The sequence below is a fragment of the Monomorium pharaonis genome, chromosome 8 (genome assembly GCF_013373865.1).
Source record: "Monomorium pharaonis isolate MP-MQ-018 chromosome 8, ASM1337386v2, whole genome shotgun sequence".
In the NCBI taxonomy this organism is placed as follows: domain Eukaryota; kingdom Metazoa; phylum Arthropoda; class Insecta; order Hymenoptera; family Formicidae; genus Monomorium; species Monomorium pharaonis.
Window position 1 is genome coordinate 16343995 of NC_050474.1, and position 13198 is coordinate 16357192.

Consider the following 13198-nt stretch of genomic DNA (forward strand, 5'->3'; position numbering starts at 1 on the left):
TCCTTTTCCTCCTGGCGCCCTCTCACTGTCCTCTTCTTCTTCTCCACGACCACCTGATTCCCATATTCATCTCTCTCGCCTCCGAAACTCCTCCGGCTCATAACTTCCCTCAATTACATTCCTCCTGCTTCCCTCCAATCACTCGTCACCTTCTTTCCATTTTTTCACATTGCGACTCTCCCTCTCACCTCCATCACTAACTCACTACCCCTCACTCCGGCAATATCACGACCACTTTCACCGGCGCTATTTTTTCCCCCAAATCAATGAAACATAAAATGTGTATTTCGATAAGATCTACAACTTTTATCTGAAATATTTATCAAAATTCCCATGTGCGGAAATAAATAGAAAAAACTTTTTTTTGTTTTTTTTTTTTCATGGTTTTCATCATGAAAATCAAATTCGCCAAAATACATAGTACATAGTTCCAAAAAATCGGAGGTCCGATCTAATCGGAATTTCAGCTATAGTTGCTATGCAAATGACATTTTATACATAATTACACATATAGTTTACATTGTTTACGCGTAAATTATAAATCTACATTACATGTATATAATGTAAACTATGTAATTTATGTGTTTATGTCTGCAAATAATAATCAATGGATCAAAAAAGATTTATATTTGATCAAAAATAATGAAAATTATATCTTATTTCTTAGTTTTAATATTGTACACTTTTATTTTATCAATATATAATCAATATATTATCAATTACATAAAAACCTAAAAATTTTAACTATTTTCTGTGGTCTGAAAAAAACTTGTGGTTTATCTCATCACGTTTTCGACAAAAATAAGATTAAAACTCAAAAAACGTGTTTTAGGTAATCTTTAAAATTTCGTAACTGACAAACTTGGTGTACGAGAGAAACTATAAATAAGTATAATAACTATAACTCAAAATAAGTTTAAAATACTTGAACATTATACTTTACAATAAAAATATCGAATTTTTTTACTGGTGGCATCATCAAATTTCTGGGGTACTTTTTAGAGAAAGAGGAAGTACGCTCGCGGTACAATTACTTTATTGTGTTATTACACATAATAAAAATTTTAATAATGGATTTAATACATGAGATTAAAGGTGCTTTTTATCAGGATAGTAAATTAAAAAATTAAAAGTTAATGATAAAATCAAAAAGTTAATAACTTCTAACTTAATTTAATTAATTTTAAATGATTTAATTTTTAACTTTTAATAGTTATTTTTAAAACATAAACTTTAACTTATTAACTTTTAAAACTGAGTTTAAAAATTTTATCTGCGCAAAAAATTAAAAAAGAAAAATACCTACATAAAAACCATATTTTTTGTTATTTTAAATAAACTTAATTTACAAATAAAATATTAAATATATTTAATGATCAATATTATTGCGTTGATAATTTTACTTAAATAAATTATATGGTTTTTTTAATTTAATATAAATAATACTTCTCAAAATTAACTTTCCTTTACTTGAGTTAATTTAACCTTAACGTACCTTTAATTAAATTAATTTTTTGTTCGTGTAACTTTTAACTTAATTAAATTAATTTTATAATTCATTAACTTTAACTTAATTTAGTTTAAAAAATATATTAACTTACTTAACTCTGCTTCGCATAATAAATTTTTTTATTTATTTAAATAATTATTGTTTAAATATATCAAAAACAATTTTAAAAAATAACTTTGCAAAAAGTTATCTTTGTAATTCTCTTGTACGGAAAATTATTTAAAATGATTTCAGATCCATTTATTATTAAATTTTTGTACATTATTTTATTTGTGTAACAAAACATATTATTCGTAACATTTAGCTATTTAAAAATTATAAAATAAGATTTGATGTAAGATCTTCCTAAGCGTATAACTTTTTCGTGTAATCATCGCAGCTGTAAAGAAACAATTCCATATTTCTTTTTCAGTGTATAGTATCGATACTATTATAGTATCGATTAAATTAATAACGGTTTGAGGGAAGGAATGATCTCAGCATTTTTTATATAAATACTTCTCAACAATGTTGCGAGAAATGTACAACTCGGGATTTCCATAAACAAGAAATGTTCCATGAATGTATACCTTCGAGCATGTAGACATGGAAAAAAAATGGTGGACTCAAGATATGTCCAAGAATTGTGTGAAAGAAAAAGTTGTAAGTTCCTAACCGGGCGAGAAAGGTTTTTTAATCGTTATTTTTCAAAAATTGTTTAAACAATTAAAGAACACTTTTATTAGGAAAACCTTCAATTCCATTAAATCAACTATTAAAATTTTTATTATGCGTAATAACACAATAGAACAATTGTACTATACCATAAGTGTATATTCTCTCTCCTCCCTAAAAAGTGCGACAGAGATTGATGATGTCGCTGAAAACTCTTTGTATGGTGAAACCATTATAGCTAAAAACACTACTGGAAACAGAATATATCAAGCTCTTAATATTGTACTTTACAATAAAAATATCGCATTTTTTAATAATGCGCATTATTTTGAGCCAATTTTGAAGTATCTCACACAGCAGGTTTGTCAGTTACAAAATCTTAAACATTTTCTAAAACCTATTTTTTTAAGGCTTCAACCTCACTTTTTTTGAAAACGTAATGTAATAGAATATTTCTTGCAGATTCAGCACATAAAAAACTACAGAAAACCACAAGACCGCAAATTTAGACAGGCTTGTGTTATTTTATTTTATCAATATATTATATATTTTTATTTTATCATTCTACAGTCAGATTATTGTGTTATCCAATTTATAATTTACATTGCTTGTATCTATATTTAAAAAATTTGTGTAAACAATACATAAATAAACCATGTATACATAGTTCAACGAGAGACACACCATACCATGCTTTCCCAGATAGCACAGAGATGAACAGAAATTCATAAAGAAGTCATTTTAAAGAGTGCTTGCAGAAATAGAAAAATAAATACATAAAGAATTCTTAAGGAATTAGCCACAATTAGTTCACATTGAAGTACTCCTTAAGAGTTCATTGTAATAAATACCTCGCGATTTATTATTTGGAATATTTAGAGTATTTATAGAGAAGTCATTTTAAAGAATACTTGCAAAAGTAGAAAAATGAATACATAAAGAATTCTTGAGGAAAGGCTGCTTGCCAGTGCTAGCAACAAATAATTCGTGGAGCCACAGAAATATTTGGCATGCACGTAGCTCGATTAGGCATATTAATAGTTAGCAATTACAAGATGTGAAATTATTACTTAAACAAGATAATCGGGTGACAGCTGAACATTGGAAGAATTTTGTTAAGCATGTTATAGAAGAAGAGAAAAAGATGTGGAAGATTGATCATATAGTTGATACAATGATTGACAATATACTTCCATTAATAATTAATGGTATAGGTAAAACAACTCTGACCGCGATTAATTTTGTAGTTTTCATTTCGTAGTTTTAATCAAAAACTTTAACTGTCATCTCGAATTTCGAGATTTCGACACCAGAATCGTTATCAGCAACCCCAAAAAATCTTTGTATAAGAGTCTTTGTTGAAATTTTTGGTCCGTCATATTGGAATGAATAGGAAGCAATTATTCATGACAATGAACATTTACACAAAAAATATTGGCCATATTCGATCCGCCATCTTGAATTTCGCAATTACAACTACGGAATTGTTATCAGCAACCCCAAAAACCTTACAAAAGAGCTTTCATCAAGAAGTAATAAAATTAAAAATTTTCAATCCACCATTTTAGATTTTCAAAAAATTCAAAAATGCTTATAGTGGTTTTACTAACTTCGATCTTATGCCACGAATGAAACACTTCCCATAGCTCCACAATACACAGTTTCTTCTTGGCTGTTAATGAGTTAAGAAGGGAACCTAATTTAAAATATTTTTAAGCAATTTTCAAATTTTGCTTAAATTGATAGGAAATTTCCTCTAAAATATAATAAAAAAGTTAGAAAGTGATCAGACTTCTTTGTACCTTGTTTAAAAATTAATAATAAAACGGTCGAATTGGACGGAGCACTCAGGTAAACGAGCGCTCGTCGGGCACTCGGTCTTTCGATCCCATAATTTTTAATAAATTTAATGTTAATTTCATGTTCAACGAACAGGAAGATCTGCTCTATGTCCCTGGAATCAAAGATTAGCAAAAAACTGCGATAAATTAAAATAAATTACGATTATTTCACGTTTTTTGTTACTCGAACTTTAAATGCGTTTTTTTCGAAACGCAAAATTTCGCACACCGTGTAATGTAGCTCAAAACTACTAATCTTTCAATCTTTATAAAATTTGGTACAAATATTCTATAGGTAATTGACCATAACATAACGTACCGATTTTTATTTTTTTAATTCAAAACGTTGTTATTAACAATTGTTCAAAAAAAGAAAATCTTTTTTTCAAAATTTCGCCATTTTTGCAAATTTGCAAATTTTAGTAAAATAAAAACGTCATGTTGTACGTTTTTGCATAAATTAAAGAATCCTAAAACTAAGGAATTTTGAATTTTCTGTTTTAAATTATTTTTGTGACTTGTACGCTGCACGGCGCATTTTCCAGACGCCATTTTCAAGCCGCCATTGCACCGTTATTATTGCAAATTAAAGTTTGAAAAATATATATGTTTTACATTATATATAACGTCCATAAATTGTACCTTAAATTTTTAATCAATCTACGCATTACATTTTTCAAAAAAAATTCTTGAAAAACAGGCCGTTTAAACCAGATTCCCTCCTTAATAAATTGACAATGCTGTAATAAGATAATAGTCATGGACCCGAGCGCGCCCATATAACGGTGTCAAGTAAGGTTATGCTCCCCACTCTGACCTTAGCCGCTATTGTGCGCACTCCGAGCGGCGTCTCTCGTTGAACTAAGTATAGATAACCATAGACCTGTTTTTGTCGCTGCACTGATGCAATAAGTTAGAATAAGACAAATATTTTTTTTTTTCCATTCTAACTTATTGCACCAGTACAGCAGTGCAGCAATAAAGAACAGGCCCCATAACATCGGCACAGTCTTACTGGTTATGATTTATTCTGAATGCAGCTCGTGTTGATAAATAAGTTTGAACATAAAATAGCTGTAAAATTATTAAATTAATTATTAATGACACCAACAAGTATAAATGTAAAGTTAAGTTAAAAATGAGAAAAAGAAACAAATTTAAATTACTGTTCCTAAAAAAATAACTCTAATTGTAACTACAAATAATGAATTACTTCCCAAATGGTAATATTACTTTTGGCGATCAAAACTTCAGGAGGATCATTGCCCAATAATTTCCACCATCCAGATTCTCCTAATTCATTGGTACCAGATTTAAAAAAGATGCTGCTGTAATGGGACAATGTACCAGAGATGGTGCCAATCCAATTTTTTTTCTTTTTCCTAAGTAATGTCAATTTTACATTTTAAATTTTCGATCACATAAGATAAAAACACAATCAAAATTGTAACAGTAACAGACAGGATGTACTCAAATTTTATTTTAAAAATTCTCTAAGAATTCCTGTTTTTTTCCAGGCATATGATACAAAATTCCAGGCAAAAATTAGAGAATTTTTTAATAGTTTTGAAATAAATTTATTTCATTATATCTTTTAATGTTTTTTATAACCCTTTCCTTAATCATACAAGGAAAAATCACTCAAGTTTTAAACAAGTATTAAAAACAAATAGTATGGACTAAATAGCATATAATGATTTTTCCGCAATAGTGTAGCATATTAAAAGTACAGAACACGAAACGTGATTAAACATGCAATGCGAATTAAAAATGTATTGTCTTTTATTGTCACTGATTTTTTAATAAAACCATGTACATGTATATATATTTTCGTGAGTCACACGAGAATATATATATGACATAAATGTACATCCCATATTTATTATTATTATTAATCAATTTTCAACATTTTATATTATTAAAAATTATTGAAGAAGAAACATCAAAAGAAATAATTTTATCTGAATAAGAGAATTTAAATTTAAAAGTAAAATTTCAAAAATTTCTGAATTCTGATAAAATTCTCATAAAAATTTATATTTTTACTTTTTAAAGATAACAAAAAAATTCTAGGATTTCTCAGTTTTTCCAGATAGACACCTTGAAACTATTAGACAATATATAATAATTATAAAATTTTTTTATAAAAAAAATAGTTACGTACATATTTCATTTTAATATATGTATATATGTGTATATGTGTTTATATAATTATGTGTATATGTAATTATATACATGTGTTAATATAAAAGTTATAAAAAATATTTACAAGTTATTTAATTTAGCAACATCAGCATCAATACTAATAAAATTACGCTTAAAGAGATTTTAAAGTTGACCTATTTTACCAACTGACAAAATTGCAACTTTTCATAAGTATTACTTTTACAAATTTCAAAATCCTTTTTTACAATTGAAGTATATGAATTAATACGTATCTATAATATGAATTTTATGTCAACAAAAAATTTTTAATTTAGATTTTTTTACAATTTTTTACATTAATATAGCATCTAAAATTATCAAAGTAATAATACACTCAGTCGAAAAAAAAACGGTACACCTAAAATTTGTCAAAAAATCACTAAACTTCCAATGACGATAACTACGCGAGTAATAAAGATAGAAAGGTTTCTAAAAAAAGAAATTAAAGCTTCAAATGTCTACTTTAAGAATTAATTTAGTAAAATTTTGCATAATTTTTTTTAAAATGGAGTATGACAAAGCGAGAGCATGCGAAATTGAAAAATATTGGTCCGAGTTTGCGACGATCTAGGGCGTGAGGCAAGTATCGCAACTTAATGGGATAAAAAGCATGCGATAGTACCAAGTTTTCCCTTCAAAATGCTTGTTACTCGTCTCGATACGATGATTTTTCGCTGAGATATGCGCATTTAAAGTGAAAAACTGCCTTTTTATTCAAATGCGCATATCTCAGCGAAAAATCATCGTATCGAGATGAGTAAAAAAGAATTTTGAAGGGAAAATTCTGTACTATCGCATGCTTTATATCCCATTAAGTTGCGATACTTGCGTCATGCCATGGATCGTCGCAAAATCGGACCAATATTTTTCAATTTCACGTGTTTGTCATACGCCATTTTGAAAAAACGTATCACACATAACTGTGACATAAAATTTTTTTAAGTGGCAATCCGAATCTTGAAAATGCTTCTTGGAAAACTTTGCTAGCTGTATTAGGTGCTGAGATATTCAATTTTGAATTTTTAACAATGCCCATTTTTGACTATCGTAAGAATAAACATTCCGGGTTTCGCAACAACTATGGTTAGTCTTTATTTTAAAACTCGAAACCGTCCTCGGATTGTGAACGTTCGACGTACATGTGCATGTGTATTGCATAGCTGACTTCCCACGGAATTTTACTACTCCAGACTCACATTAACACAAGCAAATTTGAGTAGTTACGCGAACGAAGCTTTCCCATTAGGGAATTTTGATATTCAATTTTACCACATAGAAAAAGTTCATTGGGCTGTAGTCAGTTCCAGGAATTGCGATATCTAATAAAAATAGACGACTTTCATCCGACTATTTTTTATAAGAGAGAAAGGGAGAGAGGGAGAGAGAGGAGGAAGGGAGAGAAAAAGAGAGGGAGAGAGGGGGGAGGGGAGTGTGGGGAGAGAGAGAGAAAGAGAGAGGGCGAGAGATAATATTGCATTAATAGTGTGTATGACCACCTCTTGCACGAATAACTTCCTCCATGCGACGAGGCATACTCTTTATAAGAGTTTGAATTTCAGCTTGCGTAATGTTCGTCCATTCATCTCTCGCCCTCTCTCTCTCTCTCTCTCTCTCTCTCTCTCTCTCTCTCTCTCTCTCCCTCTCTCTCTCTCTCTCTCTCTCTCTCTCTCACGCATAGATTCACGCTTACACACCCTCGCGCTCACACACACGCACACACACCCAAAGAAAGTTTGGAGTCACAAAATACCGTGGAACTGACGAACCACGGGGTCCTTATCCTTGAGGTAAACACCCCCCCCCCCCCCACACACACACAAAACGGCATTTTTCAGAGTGCCATGATGTGCAAATTCCGATTGCGCAACCTCCCCGTGGTGAACATTGGGTAACGCTAATGCCGACGGTAAAACCTTTTAATAAAAAATAGTCGGATGAAAGTCGTCTATTTTTATTAGATATCGCAATTCCTGGAACTGACTACAGCCCAATGAACTTTTTCTATGTGGTAAAATCGAATATCAAAATTCCCTAATGGAGAAGCTTCGTTCGCGTAACTACTCAAATTTGCTTGTGTTAATGTGAGTCTGAAGTAGTAAAATTCCGTGGGAAGTCAGCTACGCAACACACATGCACATATACATATACATATACATATACATATACATATACATATACATATACATATTTCAAGATTATGTCTACATTACCAGATATTATATAATGTAAACAATAAACATTATTTATATTTATTGTTCATATTATATTTAAACAATTTTTTTGTAGATAATGCAAGTAATGTAAATTATTTTAAATTGGTATATAACTCAATACAGAAAAGAGTAATTAAGTTATAGTAATTGTTAATATATCTAATCTTAGAATTAATAAGATAAATTTTAATATTAATTTTGATATTGATAAAATAAAAACATATGATATCAAATTCTGATAAAATTTAAATTTTCTATGGATGTTTACATAGATGACATAAAACATGACACATTTAGTTTACATTGTATACACATGCAATATAGATTATTTATATTTTACATGTAAATATTGGATTAGGCAATTATTTATTTACACAATCTATATCATATGTAAATACATCACTTTTTTATGTAATCTATATACACAATCTATATCCATTCTACATATCATTGTTCATATTACTGTTTAATTGCATATTATACATATATATATATATATATATATACAGGATGTTTGATAAAGATTTATGCAATCTTTATAAACAGGTAGAGCGCATTAAACTGAGCAGAAAAGTCCTTTACCATTTTGCAATTTTCGCAATAGTTAATAAGTTGTTGATTACACAGGCACTGATCATATTCTACACAAAATAATTGTACACGATCAGAATATTCTACAGAAATATATTGTACAAAAAAAATTGTACATGGAAAAACCTTGAGAAAAACTGTGCACAAGAATTATTCTTGAATTAAAAATTGCACACGGATATATTATGTATAGAAAAACTGTCCACTTCACAGTTTTTCTATATATCCGTGCACAATATATTGCACAATATATCCATGCAATTTTTAATTCAAGAATAATTCTTGTGCACAGTTTTTCCATGTACAATTTTTTTGTGTACAATATATTCGTGTAGAATATTCTGATCGTGTACAATTATTTTGTGTAGAATATGATCGGTGCCATTACACAGGCACACAAAAAAGTGGTTGGTTCGGCGGACCAAATTAATTGATCCTTACTTATGTATTTTGACTCGCTGAATTCAAATCCAAGGTCAGAATTGCTGAATTGGCTTATTTTTTCCTAATTTCAAAAAGAAACACCACTTTTTTGTGCACCTGTGTACCTGTGTAATCAATAACTCGTTAACTATTGTGAAAATGGAAAAACGGTAAAGGACTTTTCTGTTCAGTTTAATGCACTCTACCTGTTTATAAAAATTGCATAAATCTTTACCAAACAGCCTGTATATATATATATATATATATATATATATGTATACATATATCAGCAGTTTAACAAAATCAGTATCAAAGTTACCTTGCATTATCGTTTATCAGCAACAGCATTATGTGGTTTCATAAATTATTATGGCAACATATAAATTTTATATAAATTGACACCAGTATAAATTTTAATGATGATTTTAAAGCATCTGGTAAATTGCTATTTAAAGTTGTCATATTGTGTAAGTATCAATTAATGAACAGACTTAGTTGTCATTGCTGCAGTTCTGTTGCAAGCAACATACAGATATGTTGGTACTTGAGATTTATCATAAATTCCAAATGAATTTCAAATTTGCCAGTGAATTGATAAATAAATCAAACAAGTGTGTTAAGTCGACACAACTGGCACTATTTTATTGAGTAAACTTCACGACGTTTCAGCCATAGTTTTTCGCTCTTCTCAAGTGTATTACAATTTACTTGGTTGACTCACAAAAATCTTCAATTTTACAATCATGTGCTCAGACGTCATAATCTGAAAGAAATTTGTGCGTTATTATGTTTATTATTATTATTTCTGGTGACGCACAAATTTCTTTCAGATTATGACATAGTCTGGGCACATGATCGTAAAATTAAAGATTTTTGTGAGTCAACCAGGTAAATTGTACACTTGAGAAGGGCCAAAAACCATGACCAAAACGTTATGAAGTTTACTCAATAAAATATTGCCAGTTGTGTCGACTTAACACACTTGTATGATTTATCATAAATATCATGTGCTGTTTGAGAAAGTACTTACACAGTTTTTTTGAATAAGTAATCCCAATTTCTATCCACAAAAGTACTGATATCTGACTTCCAATGAAAGTATCCTCTTTTACTAATGCCACTCGATTTTTCACGCAGATTGTAAAGCGTTAAGACAATGACGTTGAGCCACGGCATTTTGTCGCGCACAACCGTTTCTTTGCTTAAGGGATTACAAGAGGCACAATTAAGTTCAAAGAAAACATCTCCCACGAAAGAAACTGGAACGCTGCCTCTCTTTAGGCAGTTTGTATGTATTCTCTGATTGCATCCACCGCTACAACGTAACGCTGGTTTAGCATAAGGATCACATGTTTCTCCGCAATTTTTGCATTTTTCATTTGACTCTTCCAAATGCGTCTTTTCCATGTGTTTTACAATATCCGACATTTTAATGCTTTTCAAGAACAAAGATATATATAGCCAAAAGGTACATTCGTTTTGAACAATCACACGCTTAGGGTCCCCGTACAGACTTTTGTTTAAAGCATCAATTTCATGAACGCTAGAAACCAGTGGCAAATAGAGATCACATGACTAAATTTGCTGCTTGTCTAATGGAGGTAGAAGTAGTGGCAAAACGTGCACATCGTAAAACCGCTGCTTATTTCCTATGTCCGACAAAAAAAATTATTAATTATTTAACATATCCAACTAATCCAAACATAGCTCTATCTGTCTACAAAAGTTATTTTAATCATTCATATATATGCAGATATCCAACTAACCTAAAAATGTAGTTATCATGACTTATTAATACCCCAAAAAGCAGCATATTTATGCACAAGAATGATAAAAATATTCCACATCTACTATATTATTATATTACTTACTTCATTCTCGTAATTGTTCATTGTTAATTACAAACACTGTTAAATTTCGCGACACGTTGAAATCGAATTTACTACTTCGACAGTGTTACTAACCTGCGGGAATTGAAATTGTATTGCCTAAAGAATTTTGTTGGTACCAACATTTTCACATCGGCACAAGCATAGACCTAGGGTGTTTACGATAACTATCCGAGTAATTTTCTCTAGGACCGAAATATATGATAAGCACAACCATCTACTATCATTATGATTCGTGACAACTCAATGCTGTCCGGTATAGCCATAGACCTTATAGATATAGGCCGGTATTCATAGTCGGATCTTATATTTAAGATCATCTTAAGTACCGTTTTAAAATGCCATCAACCAATCACAGAGCCGTATTAGCATCTTAAGACATTGCTTGAGACGATCTTGAAATAAGATTTGACTATGAATACTGGCCATGGACCGGCAATTGCCTACAGTTTGTGTATAAAAAACGGTGTCCAGAAGAGATGCGAGAGAGAAACAGACTTTTTAGTACTTCTTTCTCTAAAGTTACCGGAAATAACTATCGCGCATGTCAGCACACATGCATACATATGTATATACATATATATAAACACACATAAGTTAAAACACGTGACCAAAACGTATCCAATCATTGGATTTCAATGTATAATATGTACAAGCATGCGCGAAACATATTTCCGAACTCTTTAGAGAGAGAAGTATGGACACGGTTTCGCTTGGTATTGCCAGTCCATGGCCGGTATTCATAGTCAAATCTTATTTCAAGATCGTCTCAAGCAATGTCTTAAGATGCTAATACGGCTCTGTGATTGGTTGATGGCATCTTAAGACAGTACTTAAGATGATCTTAAATATAAGACCCGACTATGAATATCGGCCCATATCTATGTATCAGGTCTATGGGTATAGCCCATCGACATATAGGACGGGATTCATAGACCGATCTTAAGCTCAAGCATTGTCTTAAGTCTAGCTTCGAGCCGACTTGAGACTTACTTAACCAATGAAATAACAGCATTGACGTCTCAAGATCGTGCTTAACCCATTACTTCCCAAGCGGACATTTTATAGTCGATTGGGTTTCGACTCAGAAAAGTGATGAGATCACATGAAAACTTAAAACAAAATATGCTCTTTTACGTAAAAAGAGTTGCTCTTTCAGATTCCGGGGTCAAAATTTCAAAATTTTCTATTGGAAATTAAATATGGCGGCTCAAAGTTGATATAAATTTTTTCATCGACTATTGACTTTTTATAGTAGAAAACTTTGAAAAATTTTGTCCATGACTGTTGTAAACGATTGAAGTGACGGAGTTTACCTTTTTAAAGTATAAACTGTGATTATTAATTGATTTTTTTAAGTAGTTCAAGTAGTTCAAAATAGTGGATGCAGTATGGCGTCCAAATACATGGAAATCATATTTTATTGCGATATATGTGTGTGAATAGTCATTTCTTACATTTTCGAGGTCGCTGAGTACAAATCTTTGGTCAATTATTCATTTTTCAAAATGGCGGATACAATATGCCATAAAAATCATACTTTATTAAAAACTATGCCTCCAAGTACTTATTTTATGTATTTGTGAGACCGCTGAGAACAAATTTTGGGTGGTTTTTATTTTTTTAAATAACGGATACAATATGGCATCAGAATACACGAAAATTATGTTTTCCTGTGAACTATGTGCGTGGGTACTGATTGTATATGTTTTTGAGGTCGCTGAATACGAATCTTGAGTTTGATTTATATCTTTCGAAAGGCGGATGTAATATGATACACATAGTTCGCAACAAAATCTAATTTTCGTGTATTCTGACGCCATATTGTATCCGCCATTTTGAAAAATGACTAATTGACCAAAGATTCGTACT

At 30.5% G+C, this 13198-nt stretch overlaps 1 protein-coding gene across 3 annotated transcripts in view; it reads right to left on the bottom strand.

The window, feature by feature from the left end:
• LOC105836181 (cysteine-rich protein 2-binding protein) overlaps positions 1–11433 on the bottom strand; it is a 42574-nt gene extending 31141 nt beyond the window's left edge. Inside the window, exons 1-3 of one of the 3 annotated variants that reach the window (XM_036290627.1) lie at positions 11309–11433; positions 10468–11086; positions 5239–5387 (exon numbers count right to left, since the gene is read on the bottom strand). In XM_036290627.1, the coding sequence (XP_036146520.1) occupies positions 5239–5387; positions 10468–10865 (547 nt within the window). In that variant the 5' untranslated portion in view covers positions 10866–11086; positions 11309–11433. Of the gene's footprint in view, positions 1–5238; positions 5388–9756; positions 10201–10467; positions 11087–11203 lie in introns of those variants that run through there. The other 2 variants (XM_036290626.1, XM_036290628.1) reach the window with 2 other exon arrangements.
• Positions 11434–13198: the final 1765 nt, after the last annotated feature.